The sequence below is a fragment of the Sinohyriopsis cumingii genome, chromosome 18, assembly GCF_028554795.1.
Source record: "Sinohyriopsis cumingii isolate HCF-2022 chromosome 18, ASM2855479v2, whole genome shotgun sequence".
Classification (NCBI taxonomy): Eukaryota; Metazoa; Mollusca; class Bivalvia; order Unionida; family Unionidae; genus Sinohyriopsis; species Sinohyriopsis cumingii.
The window spans coordinates 91,025,604-91,048,521 of record NC_142978.1 but is presented as its reverse complement, the minus strand read 5'-3'; the positions used below and the strand labels follow the sequence as shown (position 1 = coordinate 91,048,521).

Sequence of the window (22,918 nt, the reverse complement as noted above, 5' to 3'; positions counted from 1 at the left end):
CTAACCGTAAAAGAGTTAATACTTCAATCCTACTTCCTTATGTTTGAGCTTCTTTTTTTAGCATTCCTGATTGCACATTTGCGTTGATTACGTGAATGTACACAAGGTGGTCAATAGTTTTTAAACATTTTTAAGATCTATTCATCCTGGTGGGGAGAGAGAAAGAGAAGGAAAAGTGTAAATGAGGGCCTAAGTATGGAAACATGGACCTGAATAACACACACACACACACACACACACACACACACACGGGCAGATATACTTCCTAAATGTTAAATGAAAGTAGTTCCAAAAGTGATGTCGCTGCTGCGGCGATAAAAGTGGTATCGCTATTTTGGCGTCCCCCTCCCCCGATACATTTCAATATCTCATAATGAAATATGTAATAAATACTTCATATTGTATCACAGTGACAAGGGTATCTTGTCACTAAGTTACACATCATATCAAAAAGGACTATATTTTTTAAACATGCGTGAATTAGAGAAATCAATCGCTGCCATAAACTGTAACACGTGATCTTACAAGATTATTACTTAGGAACTGCACTTATATAACGTATAACAAGAGCTATTACATATATTGTGTAAATACTATATCATCATTGTATAAACATACACATTATACAAATAATTTTAAATATCAACACATTATGATTAATTGTAAATATACACATTATATCATTAATTAAAAGGTTCAGAGTAGTTGTGTTTGTAAAACTATATATTTTTGTTAAGGCCTATAACACATTTATAAACCGGGGTGGACTGCTAAATGAATTATGAAACCAAGCCGTAACAAGTAACATGTTTTAAGTTTATGACAGTAAAGTTTATTTTCAGCTATTCTAAAGCAAAGGTCACTTTGATGCATAGCTATGGGTAATTTAAACCATGATAATAATACTGCTACACTTTACTCCACTCCTTCAACATGTATTCTATGACTAAATACAAAGAAGGAGGGAGTTACAATGCCACTATATCCTAATCAAACACATTATTATAATCATCATCTTTATCATTATCATCATAATCTAATGTAATGTACCATAATATACGTAAATACTCCCATTAAATATAATTGTGTGCTACCTTCTTTACTACCTGTTTCATCAAATTAAACTACACTGTTCACTGCAGTATTTAACCTGGCTGGTTATTGCGCACTACCTTATTTCACTATAGTGCACTACATGGAACACTTATAAGTATGATAATTTTACAACGTGGCGTTTAATTAGTGTACTACTTGTACACTACTATGTTTCTTTTAAGAAGCTTCACTTCTTGAAAATTGTAGGTATTCATTTCATTATTAAAAATTCGAGTGCATTGCTTACCATGAACGGTGAGACATTTGGCCATAGTTTGTTAGCAACTATCATGACATTGGCAAGAAGATGCGTCAAAATGAAGGGGCGGAGACTATACATCCCAAGCGCATGTTCTTGTTCAAGCGCCGTCGAAGTTGTGGACCTATTTTCTGATGATGGTGGTGGCATGTATTCATACGTACGGAATCCGTATCCGAAGGCCTCTGAATGTGCAACTACAATATAAAAATTGATGGATGCACGCGTTCAGTCAAAGAGAAAAAGGAAAAGAAGGGAAAACTATATTGTTAATTACATTTCATGTAATCGTAACATAAAATGTGCATAACACTATATGAACACAGCTGACTGATTTTCTCGTGACGTCACTTACCGACGCTAGACATATTACTATGGAGATGTGTCGCAGTACCACACGTGGGGTTTCTTAGCCTTGGGAAGCAAAACTATGAGGTCTCCTAGATTACACGCTATATATTTTTCTAAATTTGTGTTCTACTATTGTCCGTTTTGTGCGTAAAACATTTTGCTTCTTTATTACAAACTATATTACTGGTTTGGAACTGCACGTAGTTGCAAAATACTGTTTTTGGAGAAATTCGACACTCAACTCTGCTCCGATTTCCATATACCATTCCATATGTGGTGTTTTAAACTCGAGTATCACTATCCCCTGCTAACGGAAAATGTTAGTCTACATTAGTTTCTGCTGTTTAGCTTTGTTTTTTTTTTTTTCTTGTTTGTGTTCATTTACTTAACACATGCCTGTTGAGGTCTACACTGGCACATATATTTCATATAAAAAGCGAGCTTCAGTTATGCATTTATTCGATTTGCATTTTTAATATGAAAAGAGGTAAGCCTACTACGAAAAAGCTTCTCTTGACGTCATGTCCAAGATGATCGATAACACCCCTGACACTTTGACCGACGATAGCCCTGACACTATAAAGATGAGCTTACTTAACTTGTACAAAAGAAATGATACTGCATTGCGGATTTTTTATATAAACATTCTGCGTCATTTTCATATGCCCCAAATAGGTTTTTGTTGAATTTGAACTATATGCCTGGTTGGTGTATAAGACAAAAGATCAAAGTCAATCTAATTTACTTATAAGTTCAGCTTAGCCCTGTCCGGATTTCTCGACAAACTCGTTTGGCAAACCTGTTTTTAAAAAATCTAACTATGGAATACAAGTTTTAGAGTCACATTTTCTCAGAGCCAATTTTGTAGTTATTTCAATAGTCAGAACCAAGCAAACAAATCGTGCTGAGTGAAGAAATAATCAAGACACAATATTGTAATGATCCGAAATAATCACACTACTCGTGCTAAGTGAGGAACTGATTCGGGTACTTTGCAATGGTCCGTGCAAGGCAAACCACTCGTTCTAATTGATGAAATGATCAGGACACTTTGAAATGGTTCAAACCAAGCAAACCACTCGTGCTAAGTGATGAACTGATTAGGGTTCATTACTGTAATGGTCCTAACCAAGCAAATCTCTGGTGCTAAGAGATCAAATGATTAGGGTACTTTCTTATAATGGTCCGAACCAATGAAACCACTCTTTCTAAGTGATGAACTAATTATAGTCCGAACCAAGCAAACCACTCGTGCTAAGTGATGAAATGAATGGGGCATTTTATTGTAATGGTTCGAATCAAGCAAACCACTCGAGTTAAGTGAGGAACTGATTAGGGTACTTTGTAATGGTCCGAACCAAGCAAACTACTCGTGCTAGATGATAAACTGGTAGTTATTGTAATGGTTTGGACCAAGCAAACCACTCGTGCTAATTGATGAACTGGATAGGGTACTTTATTGCAACGGTCCGAATAAAGCAATCACTCGTACTAATTGATGAATTTTGTAATGGTCGGACCAAGCAAACCACGCGTGATAAGAGATAAAATGATTAGGGAACTTTGTAATGGTAAGAACAAAACAAACGACTCGTACTAATGGATTCATTTGCACTTTGTAATGGTCAGACCCAAGCAGAAGAAATAGGAAGAGATAAAATTAGAGAAGAACTATACGAAGACATACACAGAACATTCAGAGGAAAGTACAGAAGGAAGAAATTAGTAGAAAGAAAGAAAGAGCTATCGACAGTTTCTCAATAGACTGAAGTATATCAACAAATAAACTTGAAATTATGAAAAAAAATTATAAATTTTATAACAATCTATATACAAGTCAAAATGTAGAGCAGAGATAGTGGAGTATTGTAATAGTGTACACATTTGGGCAAATTCAACAAAAAGAGTGGAGTACTATAACAGAGTACACAATTGGGCAAATAACACAGAGGTAGTAGAGCAAATTACACACAGAGTGAATGAACTACTGTAATACATTACAGAATTGGGCAAATTACACAGCGAGAGTGGAGTAGTGTGTGTGTGTGTGTGTGTGTGTGTGTGTGTGTGATTTGGATTTTTAACGTAGCTTTAACAACGTTTCAATCATATCACTACGATGTCTGCATTGTGGCAGTTTATAGTGATGTCTAGCACTGGGACATCATGCCGCACATATGTAGTATGATGTCCCACCCAATCACATTATCCTGACACCAGGCCGACCAGTCCTAACACTAACATCTTAATGTCAAACGCCAAGCTAGGTAGCTGTTAGTACCATTTTTATAAAGTCTTTGGTATGACTCGGCCGGGGATCGCACCCACGACCTCTCGCATCCGAGGCGGACGTTCTAACCACTAGGCCACCGGAGCGGTTTAGTGAAGTATTGTAATAGAATACAAAATTGGGCGAATTACATAGAGAGAGAGAGAGTGGAGTACTGTAATAAAGTACAAAATCTGGCAAATTACAAAGAGAGAGTGGATTACTGCAATAGAGTACAAAATTGGGCAAATTACACAGAGAGTGTGGAGTGTGGTAACAGACTACCAATTTGTGCAAATTACACAGCGAGAGTGGAGTACTGTACTATATTACAAAATTGGGCAAAGTACAGAGGTGGATGAATACTATAACAGTGTACAAATCTGGGCAAATTACAGATGTAGTGCAACACTGTAATAGTGTAAAAATTTGGATAAATTAGAGATAGAGGAATTCTGTAATTGTGTACTAATTTTGGGCAAATTACAGAGGCAGAGGAGTACTGTAATAATATACAAACTCTGGCAATTTAGGGAAGCCTCAAATAAAGAATGTGACATTTTTATAGCAGATACAAACAGAACAAATATTAAAAGAATGAAACAAGAGGCCATCATCAGGAATAGAATGGAAGATACAGGTGCAATAATTTTATTCTACCTGTAAAAAGCGTTTGACAGAATAGAGAATAACTTTATAAAATAATCCCTTTAAACGCTTTGGTTTTGAAAAGAATTTTCTTGACATAGATAACGTTATATGGTAAAATAGCAGAAAGTCTTCATGCAAAGAGGTCAGTGAGAAACGATGCCCGCTGTCAATTCTAATTCATGTGATAGCCATTAATACACTAATTATAAGAAAAATAAAGCAAACATAAAAGATATTCATCCTAAGATGTTACAACATGCAAATTATTGTACAAAATTTAATTAGGGACTATTCGATATGTAGAAATCGAATTTACGGATCTGCCAAGGTCACAAGATAAATAATCAACCTTTTAATTGGAATCTGCCTGTGAAACTTCCTGGATCTGCCCCCCCCCCCCCCCCCCGCATAATATTAAAATTATTGTAATAGCATTAGCAGCAAGTATGGAAAGAATGCGTTGAAAAACAACTAAACGTTTTAATAGATAAAATATTGGACAATATTTGCATATGGATGCTTCCGAGAATTAACATAATTAATAATATACAAATAGGGAAAACTTTATTATATATAGCAATTTATCGTATGTAATGGACTGTATTGACTTAGTAACTCGCAACTGAATGCTGTTGACATGGCGATTATAGCCTCTGTGTGTGTGTGTGTATGTGTGTGCCAAGGAATTAACTGTATTTCGAAGGATACAACGCATAGCAATACATTGTTGTTATTGTAGGGTTTAACGCCATTTTTCAGCACAATATAGGTTATACAAGGCGGCCAGCATAAATGGTGGAGGAAGAACCCGGGAACACACAGGAAAGAGCTACCGACCCACGAGAAGCTACTGGCAAGCTTCCTCACGTACCCACATTGGCCGAATCCGATACTCGAACTGACGCAAAGGTGAGATGGCAGCGATCCGTAACGAGGAGCAATCGGCCAGTCGGCCCCCCCCCCCCCCCCGCAATAAATTGAATAAACCCGGGAGAAAAAAGGTGATGGGGATGGGAGGGAAATTACTGCTAGGAATTCAGAGCTGTTGTCTTCAACGTACGAAGGCCTATATCAGCAACTTTATCGCATCCTTTTTTGGGGGGAGGAGTGATTGGTCGAGAGGGTATGGGGCTTTGTGCATGCAGGCAAAGCGAAAAGTGACGCAACCTCCGGACCCGAAATCTCTGCTGAATAAAAATGAAAATTATCTAACCTGTATGACAGCATCCTTATCATTATCTCTCTCTGTGTCTGTCTGTCTGTATCTCTCTCTCTCTCTCTCTCTCTCTCTCTCTATATATATATATATATATATATATATATATATATATATATATATATATATACACACAAGTTTACTTGCACTCCCTCATTATAAGACAATTAAATATGTGCCAAACAACCATGAGAACAGTTTCGTATTTAAACCTTAATCAAGAATTAAATAAATGTCTTGTTTGGTGAACAAATGTTAAATTTACAACCAAGACATTTTGTAAAACAGGATGAAAATGATATATTTTTATTGCTTGTTTGTGAAGCAGGGAGTATACCGGAAGTAATCTTGGACCGCTTTGTTCCATGCTGCCGCCTTTCTGTTTAAATGGAAGATAGCTGGCTATGACCCCCTCATAGTAGTCTGGTTCCCTGCTGTGCATGCTCCCGGCGTTGCACTTTGCAGTATAGCGGAGTGCAACGCGGGGAGCATACAAAGCAGGGAACCAGAGTACCCTCATAGTTCTCAAACTAAGAAGCAAATTCAATACACATCTCTGATTTAATACATAAAAGGGTTATTGAAGATAAGTAATTAATGGTGAGTACCTTTTACTATCTGTAGACGGATATAAGAACGAAAGTCTGATGATACCTGACAATATAAACTTTAGCGGATTTCTATTTAAAGAACTTCATGCGGTGAAATACGAGGTGAAAATAATTTAAATGTAAACTAGCAAATACGTCAATTTGAAGTATGCATTTCAGGAATGTTTTGTAATTCTCTTTGCTATTATCACTACCAACCACAACTGTAAAGTTTGATAACTATTGGGTTACAGGTATGCGTGTAAAATGACTGTTAGTCATCGGGAAGGGTTGAGTGGCGGAATACCAATATAGCAGTCCCCATTACATGAGATAGTGATGTTTTCCACATACATTGCACGCAAGGCCGAATCTATATAAAACATGCAATGTTCCTTGCATCTTGATTACTCGTCATATACAAGATAATTACAATACAACAGTTCAATACTGTGATCTATCGTGCGAAGAATAAAATATCAAATTGCCTATTTTAGCGCAAATAAATAATTTTCCATAAAACATATTGACTCTGGATATTCAAATCTCAGTTTGTTAAAGTTAATAATATATGACTTTAAACTCATTACGTACTTAACGTGACACTGAGAATACCACACCCACCCATCCGTTAAGCCTATACGTATATCCAATAGCCCTTGAGACATGAGAGTGTTCATAGCCTCATCAAAGAAAATCACAGTATATTGAATTTTCCTCGATGTGAGCGTTCTTAGACTCATCAAAGATTATAGTATATTGAATTTTCCTCGACTGTTGTACATACAAATATTTGTTCAATCGAATTTTGGATAGTTTTGTGACCATGCTTAACGGCGTTGCTTTCCTCATCAGTAGATTGAAATTAATATAAGATTGAGTGTGTGTGTGTGTGATTTGGATTTGTTAACGTAACTTCAACTTTTTTCAGTTATATCGCTACGATGTGGCAGTTTAAAGTGCTGTCGAGCACTGGGGCATCATGCCGCAGACATGTATGATGTCCCACCCAGTCACATTATCCTGACACCAGGCCAACCAGTCCTAACACTAATCTCTTCATGCTGAGCGCCAAGCGAGGCAGCTGTTAGTAACATTTTTATTAAGTCTTTGGTATTACTCGGCCGGGGTTCGAACCTTCGACCTTCCACATCCGAGGCGGACACTCTAACCACTAGGCAACCGGAGCGATCACATATAATTGATTGAAGATCTTTGGCTTTTTTTCCCCCAACGCTCAAATCTTTCTATTTTGTTTTTATGACAAACTGTTTAAGAAAGAGTTGCAGAACATACACAATGGAAAGTTTACACACTTACGTATGTGTAAATTTCCTTTCGTGAACGGCGGGAGTTGCGCTAACTATTATTATTATTAAGGGCAACGCCTCAGACGAGTGCAGCTGACCCCTGGTGACTTCAACGATTGACATAGCGAATGACAATATGGGATATATTGCTATGCGGCACCTGATCATTCTTATCCTTGGGAACGGAAACTTCATTAAACTGCACGGTATATATCCCGATTTTATCGATAGCTGTCCAGTTTTGTACGTAAAAACATTTCTTTTCCCTGCGAGTATTCCAAACTATATGGCTGATTTTGTACAGTTAGTATGTAAGGCTTAGATGACATGTAGAGATTTAAGATGAGTTTAATTTATTGGAGGCCTTCGGCTTTTACCAACATTCAACTCTGTTTAGATTTCACGACAAACTTCCGGTTGTCGTAAAGTTTTTCATACTCTTCACAGTGGATTATCTACTTACCACAACAAACTGAAATCTTATAGAATCCCACGGAAAGGCTTTTTATGGATATAACACTGGCTTCGTAAGAATGATGGAAACTATTCACAATTTCACGCTTAAGCAAGCAGATCTAGCGGTATAATAGTAGATGTATCTATCTTGTCATCCAATCTCATCTCTAAAACAGCCAAAATAACGTTTCAAAACAAGGCCGATCCACGGGTCAATGGGTTTGTACAGGAAATGACATCATGACCCATGAGGTAACTGTGCTGCGCTCTATTCTTCTTATTTTTCATTTTCTGACCGCTCCGGTGACCTAGTGGTTAGAGCGCCCGCCTCGGATGCGGGAGGTCGTGGGTTCAAACCCTGGCCGAGTCATACCAAAGACTTATAAACTGCCGCACTGCAGACACTGTAACGATATGACTGAAAAAATCGTTAAAGCTGCGTTAAAAATCCTAATCACACACATGCACTCTTTTCCATTTTCTTCTCCGTATTTTCCTCCTTTGTAGAATATGCGGAAGTTAACGTAATAGCTAATAGCATCCAATTATTAAAAAAAATATGGGGGGGGGGGATTTGCCGAAAGGAAGCTCCATTTTCATGTCTTTACTGTTCATATAAAGCCAACCCTGTCGTGATCAATGTATCGAAATTACCACACTGTCTTCCAAATGTCTTATTTCTTTTTTGTTTTGTGCCTGTTGTATTCTCAGTCAGTCTGTCAGCGCATTATGTTCCGCATCTTACGTTCCGCACCCTACCATACTACAAACGCTTCAACTGTTACCGTTGATGAAGACGTAAAGTTTGACAAGCAACTTAGGTAGCAGGGTCCAGTTTCGTAAATTGCCCCCTGGCAAATTTATTAACTTAAGGCTATGGTGTTTCTTTTTCAGGTATTATTGTTTACTATTTAAAGATATGGATATATTTGTGAACTAGGTGTTTCTGGCTTGTGTTATTCTTGACAATGATATCAGCAATGTACACTTTCCATAGCTACTCTGCAGTATGTTGATAGTGAAATACCAGTAGTCGGAAGAAGAGCTAGCCTCCCATAACAGTAAACGTATGGGTTTGGGGCAAGTAGAATATCTCAAAAACGGCTTGGATGACAACTATTTTCAATTGCACCAGCTTGTTTAGTACACACTGTTTTGCTGAATTGTCGTCTAGGAAAAGGACTTGTGTTTGCACTGTGACAATCACATGGTGTCAAAAATGACCTTCGGACATGAAAATTGCCGGTAGAAATTTGGGATTGGGGTGCATAAACTTCTTCTGCTGTGAACTGCCATTGACTTCTCTGGTCAAGTGGATAATATTATTATGCTTTGTTTTAATATAGGTATCTAAAAATATGGACCTTTTTGACCTCACTTGTATATATGATTATTATTATTTTTTATACTAGGTCGCTGATTGTGGCATTAAAGATGTACATACAAACTGGCCCCTGCCCCCTTTGGCTTTTATTTCAAAAGAAACATTTGCTTAGACCATAGGGTCTTGTCATCACTCACCCCTTCAGGTTTAATAAAAAATATCTCAGTGGGATAATTGTAGATGGATTTAAATGTCTAGCGATCTCTCCCTCGTTCCATCGAAATTGTACGGTATAGATTCAGACCTGGTAATTTAGCCCACCGATTTCCCTAATGTACTGTATTTGTGCTACGGTAACCATTTCAACAATATTTGACAAGTTAATCCATTCTGGTTGTACAAAATATCCGCGGCATGTACATCTAGTATGGAAAAAGGCAAGTTGTAAGACGGCAGCAGTTTGACCATCTCGCGTGATATCATGCACGGACATCGCCAGTGACACTGTGGATATATACATTAAAGCGGCAAATGCTTAGCAAAATCGAAACTACACTACACTGAATGTCAACCCCCACTACTATTGTCATTCTTTTAATGTAAACATATATAATTGTTGGCACATGATAAACTATATGACTGTTTTGTAACTTGTTTCGCATTATTACTTTGCCAAAAAGTACGCACGCAAAAGCAGTCGGATTGACACGCGTTTTAAGTAAAATGCTTAACTTTTACACGTGGCGTGTTTCTACGGTTATAAACTCCGTCACGGATCACTGCCATCTCACCACTGTCTGGGTGGGTTCGAGTCTCAGACTCGACCAATGTGGATATGTGAGAAAGCTTGACGGTAGCTTCTCGTTGGTCGGTGGTTCTTTCCGGGGTTTTCCCGGGTTCTTCCTCCACCATTAATACTGGCCGCCACGTATAGCCTATCTTGTGTTGAAAAATGGCGTTAAACCCTATAACAACAACAACAACGGTTATAAACTGAACGACAATAGTGTGCGTTTTCTACATCCATGACCCTAATGTGGGACTTCAACATACTCTTTTCTATTAGCTTAACATAAATTTCATGCAAACTGCTAAAGCTTGTACAAATTTGTTTTATCGAACTAGTTTCACAATTATTTTCAGTTATATTCATTTTGCCACAAAGTATTACAAGAACTAGTTTTATAAAGTTGTTTTCTGTCAGTTAATATGTTATGTGCAGATAACCCAGCTGGCAAAGCTAGAGGCAGATAACCAAATCTAACGAATCGTAAAATGTCGTCTGCTGTGTTTGTTGTTTATTTCATGTAACACACATCAATATGGTCACATGTCAAGGAATGACGCTAAAACAATCTCCTTAGGCATGTCACTTTAACTGTCGTATGTCGACCCTAACGAGACAAACATTACAAATTCATCAATTTCGTTGGACGCTTTGGACAGTAAATGCTTCATGAAAATGTTATTATGTGGGCCTAGAAAAGTTTGACAGTGTAGTCGTCGGTTAAAGACCTCAAGACAGGATGTTGTTTTGGGTTTAAAGCAATTTCTCGGCGCAAGACAGGCCGTACATGACGGTCAGTATAATTGGTTGAGGAAGAGCCCGAAAAATCCCCGGTTAGAACCACCAACCCACGGGAAGCTACTGGCAGCTTTCTCAGAAACTCTAAGCAAAACTGTCGTGCTTTTTGTTCTCTTCTTTCTTCATGATTCAAATTGTCTTTGTGTAATTAAAAGGAAAGTAGTATAAAAAAAAGGAAAAGAAAAGAAAAACATGAAAATATGCTAGATAAAAAATATCCGTTAATATTTTTTCTTTGACAAAATAGAAAAGAAAGATGTCGACCGTCTCCATTTTGTTCTTCTGATTTGTGCACGTTCACTTCATTATTCGTTCTGTGTTTTCTTATCTGAGTTCAAAGAATTTTGCATGTATGCATGACATCCATACCTGCATACACATACATACATACATACGCGTGCGTGCGTGCATACATACGTACGCACGATATATATATATATATATATATATATATATATATATATATATATATATATATATATATATATACAAAGGCAGGAAGACAGATTAACGTGCTGAGGCCGTCATACAATATTAGACATTCATGCATATGTACATGCTGACAGAGACATGCATGCACATAGACAGACGAACAAAACAGGCAGATTAGAGGGTGGCTACCGTCCACTGCGAAAAAGTTATTTCTTTATATTAGTACGTAAAAGTCTAGTGATGTTTTCTACATTCACTATCAACTGTGACTTATTACAAATGCATGAATATTTACAGTTAAGCTTTTATTTGATAATGGTAGAATCTACAGCAAGAATTAAATAATTTACTTCGCGTCATAAAATAAAATTTAATCAAACTTAACTCTGATTTTTTGGCCAGCTTTAAAATCTGTTGTTCATTGTGTCTCATAAAGCGACAAGTGCACGGAGTTCCTTCCACTTTTTTGCTTATCTTTGCACAAATTGACCACTTAAAATTTATGATTCCAGTTTGGTCATTAACGCCATATGGCTTCAATGAGCACAAGAAAAACTAAACATGATAATAATATGATAGGAGTAAATTTCTTAAATAGGTTGAAAATGCCACCAGAACAAACAGCTTATTACTTTTGGTTTTCAAAAACTTCATTAAAACTTGACAAAGTCTTAAACATTTGTGTCTGACGTTTAATGGATCCCTTTTACATGCACTTTTCAAGTTGAGGCTACTCATCTGAAATATCAGTTACCACTATGGTTTGAATACATGACCACTGTGGTTTGAATAGATGACCACTGTGGTTTGAATACATGACCACTATGGTTTGAATACATGACCACTGTGGTTTGAATACATGACCACTAGGGTTTGAATATATGACCACTGTTGTCAGAATAAATAACTACTTTACTTTGAATACATGACCACTGTAGTTTGAATACATGACCACTGTAGTTTGAATACATGGCCACTGTGGTTTGAATCTATGACCACTGTGGTCAGAATAAATAACCACTGTGGTTTGAATACATGACCATTGTGGTTTTAATACATGACCACTGTGGTTTCAATCCATGACCACTACAATTGGAATACGTAACCACTATGACTGGAATACATGACGCTATGGTTTGAATATGTGACCACTCTGATTCGAATACATGACCTCTATGGTTTGAACACATGATAACTGACCACTGTGGATTGAATACATGACCACTATGATTTGAACACATGACCACTGTGATTTGAATACATGACCATTATGATTATATGATTCAAATACATTACCACTATAATTGGAATACATGACCACTGTGGCTTGAATACATGGCCACTGTGATTGAAATACATTACCACTATGATTTGAACACATTACCACTGTGGTTTAAATAAATGACCACTACAATTTGAACACATGACCACTGTGGCCTGAATACATGGCCACTATGATTGGAATACATGACCACTATGATTAGAATATATGACCACTATGATTGGAACACATGACCACTATGATTAGAACACATGACCACTATGATTAGAACACATGACCACTACGATTGTAATACATGACCATAGTGGTTTGAATACATCATCACTGTGGTTTGAATACATGACCACTATCATTGGAATACATTACCACTATCATTGGAATACATGACCATTATGATTGGAATACATGATCATTATCACTGGAATATATGACCACTAAGTTTGGAATACATGACCAGTATGATTGGAATACATGACCATTATAATTGGAATACATGACCATTATGACTGGAATATATGACCACTATGATTGGAATACTTACGGCCACTATGATTGGAATACACATGGCCACTATGATTGGAATACATGACCATTATAATTGGAATACAGATCGCCATTATGATTGGAATACACATGGCCACTATGATTCGAATACATGACCTGTATGGTTTGAACACATGATGACTATGTTTTTGCATACATAACCACTGTGGTTTGAATACAATACCACTATGATTTGGAGTGCTTGATCACTATGATTGGAATACATGACCACTATGATTGGAGTACATGACCACTATGATTGGAAAACATGACCACTATGATTGGAATACATGACCACTGTGATTCGGAGTGCATCATGACCACTATGACTGGAATACATGACCACTATCATTGGAATACATGACCACTATGATTGGAGTACATGACCACTATGACTGGAATACATGACCACTATCATTGGAATACATGACCACTATGATTGGAATGCATGACCACTGTGATTAGAATGCATGACCACTGTGATTAGAATATATGACCACTGTGATTGGAATGCATGACCACTATGATTGGAATGCATGACCACTGTGATTAGAATATATGACCACTGTGATTAGAATATATGACCACTGTGATTGGAATGCATGACCACTATGATTGGAGTGCATAACTACTATGACTAGAATATATGGCCACTGTGATTTGGAATGCATGACCGCTATCATTGAAATAGATGACCACTATGCTTTGGAGTGCATCATGACCACTATCATTGGAATATATGACCAATATGATTGGAATACATGACCATTATGATTGGAATACATGACCATTATGATTGGAATACATGACCAATATGATTGGAATACATGACCAATATGATTGAAGTGCATGACCACTATTATTATATTACCACTATGATTTGGAGTGCATCATGACCACTGTCATTGGAATTCATGACCGAAATGATTTAGAATAAATGACCACTATGATTGGAGTGCATGTCCACTATCATTGGAATACATGAACACTATGATTTGGAGTGCATGACCACTCTGATTAGAGTGCATGACCACTATCATTGGAATACCTGACCATTGTGATTGAAATGCAAGACCACTATGATTGGAATACATGACCACTGTGATTGGAATGCATGACCACTATCAATGGAATATATGACCACTGTGATTGGAATACATGACCACTATGATTGGAATACATGACCACTGTGATTGGAATACATGACCACTATCATTGGAATACATGACCACTGTGATTGGAATACATGACCACTATGATTGGAATGCATGACCACTATGATTGCAATACATGACCACTATCATTGGAATACATGACCACTGTGATTGGAATACATGACCACTATGATTGCAATACATGACCACTATCATTGGAATACATGACCACTGTGATTGAATACATGACCACTATGATTGCAATACATGACCACTATCATTGGAATACATGACCACTGTGATTGGAATACATGACCACTATGATTGCAATACATGACCACTATCATTGGAATACATGACCACTATCACTGGAATACATGACCACTGTGATTGGAATGCATGACCACTATTAATGGAATACATGACCACTATGATTTGGAGTGCATGACCACTATCACCCAAACCACACTCACACTGGAGCAAACGTCAGTTCATTTTTTCTGCCTATACAGTCCTCATCCTAGAAGAAAAAACAAGCTGACCGAATCTCTCTTTTTGGTGCAGTTTCCCAATCTCCTGGAGTATGGAAATTCGATAGGTGGCAACCTGATTATTCTTGGCGATTTCAACTTTCACTTTGACTGTCCCGGAAACCCAAACACATAAAAACTCCAAGATTCCAACCTCAAACAGTCATTTAAGCAACCCACCCATAAACATGGTCACATTTTAGACTGGATTCTTCATAGACCTGATGATAACATTCTGCGGTCCTCCCTGGTATCCCACCTCTGCATTATATGCCATCTTGACGTATCAGTCCCTAACCCTCCACCTTTATCGGCTACTAAGAGAAACCTCCGTATGATAAATGGAACCAAACTAATGCATGACATCCAAGCAAACCTAACAACTTGCTTACCTCATACAGCAGAACAACTCGATAACTGCCTGCCTTCACAAACTGATGTTATTAATACCTCTCTCTCATCCGTGGAATTCCCATCAATTTTCAAAACTGGCATTGTAAAGACTCTGCTGAAGAAACTAACACTCGACCATAACGATTTAAAGAACTACCGCCCAGTTTCTAATCTCCCATTCATATTAAAAAATCTTAGGAAAGGTTATTCTATGCCAGCTTGTATCTCATCTGAATTCAAACAGTATTTTTAGCAATGTACAATCTGCATATCGGCCTTGCCACAGAATAAACTCCAGCCCAGTTAATCTATGTTGTGTTGTTCCACAGGGGTCTGTTATTGGACCTGTTTTCTTCATTCTATACACTCAGCCGCTCTCAAGTGTCATAGATCATCATCCAGTGTCTCACCAATTGTACGCTGATGACACCCAAATATACAAATCTAGCCACCCAACTGAAGTTGATGCTACCATCCAAGGTGTAGAGAGGTGCATTTCTGATGTGAAATTATGGATGACATGTAACAAACTGCAGATGAATGATGATAAAACTGAGGCCATCCTGATCACAACACAAAGACTTTCTCTTTCACATCCTTTACCTCAAACAATAAATATCAGCAACACCAACATTAAATTGACACAGTCAGTACGAAACCTAGGTGTTACTCTGGGCAGTCCTCTCATATTGCACCAACATGTCATGAACATATGCAAGGCTGCATATCTTGCGCTGAGACGCATCAGCTCCATTCTCAAATATCTTTCAGTTGATGACACTAAAACAATTGTGTGTTCATTAGTACTTTCAAGACTGGACTATTGTAACTCATTATGTCTGGTTCATATCAATATCTACTCCAGACTCTTTAAAAAGTTCAAAACACAGCTGCTTGGATCATACTTAGAGAACCGATCAGAGCACACCGCCCCGCTGCTCTGTACCCTACACTGGCTATCCATTCGATCCAGAACCAAACACAAAATTTGTTCTCTGTGCTACGTTTCAATGACGGACTCCAGTCCAACATACCTAACCGACCTCACTCATGTGTACACACCAGCAAGATACTTACGCTCCTCTTCTGACAATCGTATACTCATTATTGCCACTATGAAAACAAAGTCATATGGACAACGTTCTTTTGCATACTAGGGCCCAGCAACGTGGAATGAATTGCCCACTGAACTTAGACATAAAGACACAGTGATCCCATTCAAGAGTGCTCTTAAAACTCACTTATTTCGACTGCAAGAACAAACTTAAAGACTTAATAATGTTTCATACCTTAAATATTTTCAGTATGTTTTGTATGTTTTCTAATTTCTTGGTGTTTGTTTTTTGTAATCATATCATTAGATATGTTTTTTATGTTATAGGTGTTGTCTAATGTTGTAAAGCGCTTAGAGCTTCTAAAGATTAGGCGCTATACAAAGTCTTCATTATTATTATTGTTATTATTATTATTATTGGAATACATGACCACTATGATTTGGAATGCGTGACCACTATCATTGGAATACATGACCACTATGATTTGGAATGCATGACCACTATCATTGGAATACATGACCACTATGATTTGGAATACATGACCACTATGATTTGGAATGCATGACCACTATCATTGGAATACATGACCACTATAATTGGAATATATGACCAATATGATTGGAACACATGACCACTATGATTTAAAGTATATGACCACTATCATTGGAACACATGACCACTATGATTTAAAGTATATGACCACTATCATTGGAACACATGACCACTATGATTTAAAGTATATGACCACTATCATTGGAACACATGACCACTATGATTAGAGTGCATGACCACTATGATTGGAATACATGACCACTATGATTAGAATATAAGACCACTATGATTTAAAGTATATGACCACTATCATTGGAACACATGACCACTGTGATTAAAGTGCATGACCACTATGATTGGAATACATGACCACTATGATTAGAATATATGACCACTATGATTGGAATACATGACCACTATGATTTAAAGTATATGACCACTATCATTGGAACACATGACCACTGTGATTAAAGTGCATGACCACTATCATTGGAATACATGATCACTGTGATTAAAGTGCATGACCACTATCATTGGAATACATGACCACTATGATTAGAATATATGACCACTATGATTGGAATACATGACCACTATGATTTAAAGTATATGACCACTATCATTGGAACACATGACCACTATGATTAGAGTGCATGACCACTATGATTGGAATACATGACCAATATGATTAGAATATAAGACCACTATGATTGGAATACATGACCACTACAATTAGAATGCATGACCACTATCATTGGAATACATGACCACTGTGATTAAAGTGCATGACCACTATGATTGGAATACATGACCACTGTGATTAGAATATATGACCACTATGATTGGAATACATGACCACTACAATTAGAATGCATGACCACTATCATTGGAATACATGACCACTGTGATTAAAGTGCATGACCACTATGATTGGAATACATGACCACTATGATTAGAATATATGACCACTATGATTGGAATACATGACCACTACAATTAGAATGCATGACCACTATCATTGGAATACATGACCACTATGATTTGGAGTGCATGACTACTATCATTGGAATTGATGACCACTATGATTTGGAGTGCATCATTATCACTATCACTGGAATACATGATCAATATGATTTGGAATGCATGCCTACTATATTTGGAAGACATATTTGCAGGCACTCTCATAGAAACATTGTTGTAAAATAGCTGAGATGATCTTTTGTACTTTCGTTTGTTTGAGAAGTTTTGAAACTAACAAATATAAATTGGTTGTCCTCGTGGCAGTTAATTATATAATTTAGGTATTATTAATTTACCATAATGTAATCTCGGTACCACTATCAATTACCGTAATGTAATCTCGGTACCACTATCAATTACCGTAAGGGGCCCGAGTGGCCGAGTGGTCTAAAGCGATCACCGTTACGGATCACTGCCATCTCACCTCTGTCTGAGTGAGTTCGAGTCTCGGATTCGGCTAATGTGGTTATGTGAGAAAGCTTGCCAGTAGCTTCTCGTGGGTCGGTGATTCTTTCTGGGGGTTTCCCGGGTTCTTTCTCCACCATTTATACTGGCCGCCATGTATAGCCTATCTTGTGCTGAAAAATGGCGTTAAACCCTACAACAACGCATCAATTACCGTAATGTAACCTCGGTACCCGTATAAGATATCATAATACAATCTTGGTACCCCTATCAGATTAAATTACAATATATATTTTCTCCTGTGTTTATTTGATTTCATATGATCCAAATGCATGGTGTAAGGCCCGAAATGGGTACATAAACCTCAGTATGTAATAAGCTAAAAATAGATTTTGTACATACAGTTAGCAGAGGGCAATGAACATACGAGTACTGTAGGTTAAAAAGATCAGATGTTAATGGTGCTGATTGGTAAAACTGGACGAATGGGCGTGAATCATTCGAGTTTTTTTTCTTTCGGTACGGCTATATCTCCTATTTCAATAATTAATTGCCAACAGACTTTACATAAAATTTACCTGACGACATGAAAATCTCAAAGGAGGTGAGTATCCAACTGCCAACATGGTCAGTGTGGTCACTCTTTTACTGATTATGCAAAAGACTTCATTTCGTGTGTCCATAGACAGAATGTTGCTTGCATGCAATGCATATGCTATCGAATTTTGCACAAGAGTGTGCAAAAGTATATAGACCTTTCTTTGTGTAACAGCGTGAATTTTGCAGATGTCTGAATTTTGCAGGTGTCATTGTAACACAAAACAATATTAAATTAATCTCTGTGATTCGGCACGGAATTAAATTCATGGCGTATTTGAGGATGCCCGTGTTTTGATACATCTGGTATGGACGTGATTGATTCTTGATCAGGTTTAGTTTGATGGCTGTGTTCGACGTAACTGGTCAATAGGTAAGGTCATGGTTTGGTTTATAAAAATGCCAAGGGTTGAAATGTTGAAGAAACAGCGTTTGTACTTGCTGAAATATTTATCACAAGTTGAAACTTTGCAGAGATCGGTTTATTAAGGAAAGCGGAAAAATCACAATTTCCAACTCTGGAGAAGCGTGTGCTAATAATGGCGAATAGAAAAATCTGAATTCTGATTGGACAAATTAATCGTCTTGGGTAGGTTTCCCAGGCGCAGTATCGTGTTTTATAAATGTCTACTGCTGCAAACTAGTCGGTTTAGGTTTAGGGGTTAGGCGAAAGTGTCCTGGCTCCGGGCTATTAAGTTTGTACTGCCTCATTACGACGTGTAGATGGAAGTCTTCGAGAGACACGTAACCAGAGGTGTAATGAGACGATTCTGCTAAAGAGAAATGAAAAAGAAGTTCAGAGCGAGGTACAGTGTCTTAATTCCATACTTTATTTCATACTTTATACCTTATTTTTCGCTGATATGAGTATAAAGATAATTGTTTGGATTGTATCTATTAAATGCCATACGAGTCAAGTATGCTCAGAAAAGATTATGATTAGGTAAAGACGAGAATTGAAATTTTGTGTAATCTATCTGTATAACCTAGATGTGAATTCTATTAATCTATAAATTGTATTAATGTTTGAGTAGCATGGCGGGATATACGGCTATATATTGTGAAGACTGTAATTAATAGTTCACACTGCAGGGGCGTAATTGTCAATTAAGCGAGAGCAAACTATGCAATCAATCAGTTAGTAATGGTAAACAAATGTGCTTGAGAAACACATTGTTCCCTAAACGATGTTAATAAATATGGAAATATATTTTGTGCAACCAAATACGATATGGAATGCAGGGTTGTGACCTGCAATCATATTAGCAGTTAAGAATATGTTGTGAAATTGACACGGTATTCTGAAGTGTAACGGGAGAGAGAAGTGTATTCTGTTCAGGAAGTAGAGATCGAACATAAATTTAGTTTGCATTTATCTTATTTTTTTTTTTAGCTTCCGCAGCTGAACGTGAGAGAGACGACTGAAAGTAACAGCGAACGACCCTTAAGAGGCTGTACGCGAGAGATAGGCCATCATATGGAGCAACGCGTAAAGTCCACCCAACCTACTAGTTGAATTGAATCTGAAGAGTGACATGCAACCAGATTAGGTTATTAAGACATGCTGGACAATTCATTTAGAAACACTCACTTGATTTCATGAAGAAATTTGCCGTATGTAAACCAAACCGCTAATAGCATTTTTAGAATTTATCATAGAGTCAATCTTGTACAGTTTTATTTTGTTATCTAATTAATTAAATTGTCATATTCTGTATACGGGGCTCGTGCTGTTCTATTCTATATCTTTGATTAGATCTCCATTTATTCCATCCAGTAATTACATAGCTTAATACTCGCTCGATCCGGGCTATGCGACCGTGATCGATCATCCGCTAGACATCTATAACCAACATTTAAAGCAAATAAGCCACAACACTTGAGGATGACAAGATTATGAAAGAGAACAAAGACCTCCCTTAGGGATGAAAAGAGAGTCCATGAATACATAGACATTCCATGGGAATGATAAATGGAAACAATAGAGGCTAAAATCTGGATGTTTTTTTGTTTTTTTTTACTCAGTTGAGCTCCTGGAGAAAACTTGAAATTCTGACCCATCCTCTTTCCTTGCCACGAATGGACTGCGGAGTTTCAGAACAAATTTTTTTTTTTTTATCTAACAGGTCCAAAGCAACTCAAGTTTGTGAAAATGATTGTCCGATGTATAAATGTGTTGGCTCTAAATTATGTTTCGGTACTCTCTCATAAAAAATAATTACAAAGAATATAATTAGTAATTCTCAGAAAAATATGGGCTTACACAAAATTAAGGCAGATTCATGACGTGGAGCTGTGTTATTTATTTTTATTTCTTTATCATTGGCGTTGGTATCATATTCTGCTTATGAATTTACTAAGTGTTATTTATATTTAATTTGTATTATTTGTTGACTTTCCTTCATGATTTTATGATATACACATTTGTAGTTTGTACTTGACCCTGCCTAAATTAAACTCATACTGTACCTGAACAATCACATTTATTTTGTAAATAACAGATTACATAGCTAGTATCTCTCCATGATAAAATATTCAGATCATTATTAATAGAAGTAAACATATTTATTTGGGTCTGAGTCTAGGAGAAACAGATTTCCATTCGAAATTCCTAAACTTATTGACAACTTGAACATTTTAGTGAGGAGGCTGACCTACATACTGGCTCTATTATTGTGTCTTAGCTTTTTATATAATGTTGTTTACATGAAAAATTATTTCTTCTTGCCTTAACATCTGAAGCAGAATCAATCATATTTCCGTGTTCAATTTTTCTTTGGGTGGATTAATTTATTCAAAATAGTATTCACTGGAATTACAAAGTGCTCACTAATATTCTTGAACTGGAACATTCATTTGGAATTATAGTGAATTCAGATAAAAGCATTTTGGATTATATTATTGTGATGCATACAAATACTTAGCACATCATCATGCTCCAGGCTATGGCACATTAACATATTCGAGACTACAGGCGAATCAACACATTCAATATTGAAACCTATTTGGAATACCACTGGAATCCATTTGGAAATTTAAACATTTGCACTTGTCATAAAACGTTTAGGACAATTTGGGATTTAATTCACAAAACTGTTATTTCAACTTTACAAAACTCGTTGGTTTTTTGTTCCTTTCTGTTACTTAGTTTAAGACCATAGAGTCGTAATAGAAAATTCGGGGTCGTTCCGGAGTAGTAATTTCTCTACAATATTTCAGAAAACGTTGCTTTTAAAAGTTAAATTCACTTTGTTTCCAAATTGTATAGGTCTCTGGAATTTTAATATCACGTAATAGAGACATCTATTTAAACCTACAAGATTTCACAATATCATCTAAAGTAGAGAACGTTATTTTAAATCCTACTCTGGAAGTGTTAGAGTCCTTGAAAATTGATGAATAACCCAACTTTCCAGACAATATGATCTTTATGAGGTGAAAGTTTCTTTGACGAGCAAGATATAAAAAATATTTTGGTTCCATATTTGGTGAAAAAAATGTTTTTGATAAAAGTGCTTTGGGTTTGATTAGTCATTCTCTACCTGACCCTGAAATGAAATTATTAGAATTGAAATTAAAACACTAACTAGAGTTATGAATGCTTCAGCTGCAGCTTCAGAACGAGGGAGAACAGAGACAAATGCAGCTGGAGAAAGAGGAAAGAGAGACAAATGCAATTGGAGAAAGAGGAAAGAGAGAGACAAATGCAGCTACAGAAATAAGAAAGAGAATTGCAGAAAGAGAAAAAAGAAAGTAAGAGAAGATTGGATAATACAACTGCAGAAAGCAATTGATGAAGAAGAGAGGGAACTACAAATCCAAAAAGATACAGAAATGGAAGAAAGGACA

The 22,918-nt window shown here is 36.8% G+C and overlaps 1 protein-coding gene across 1 annotated transcript in view; it reads right to left on the bottom strand.

Moving 5' to 3' along the window:
- Positions 1 to 22,918, bottom strand: part of LOC149777430 (uncharacterized) — a 49,881-nt gene that overhangs the window by 7,126 nt on the left and 19,837 nt on the right. The window contains exon 2 of the mRNA XM_089942056.1: positions 1,343 to 1,551. Coding sequence (XP_089798182.1) covers positions 1,343 to 1,551 — 209 coding nt within the window. The remainder of the gene's footprint in view (positions 1 to 1,342; positions 1,552 to 22,918) is intronic.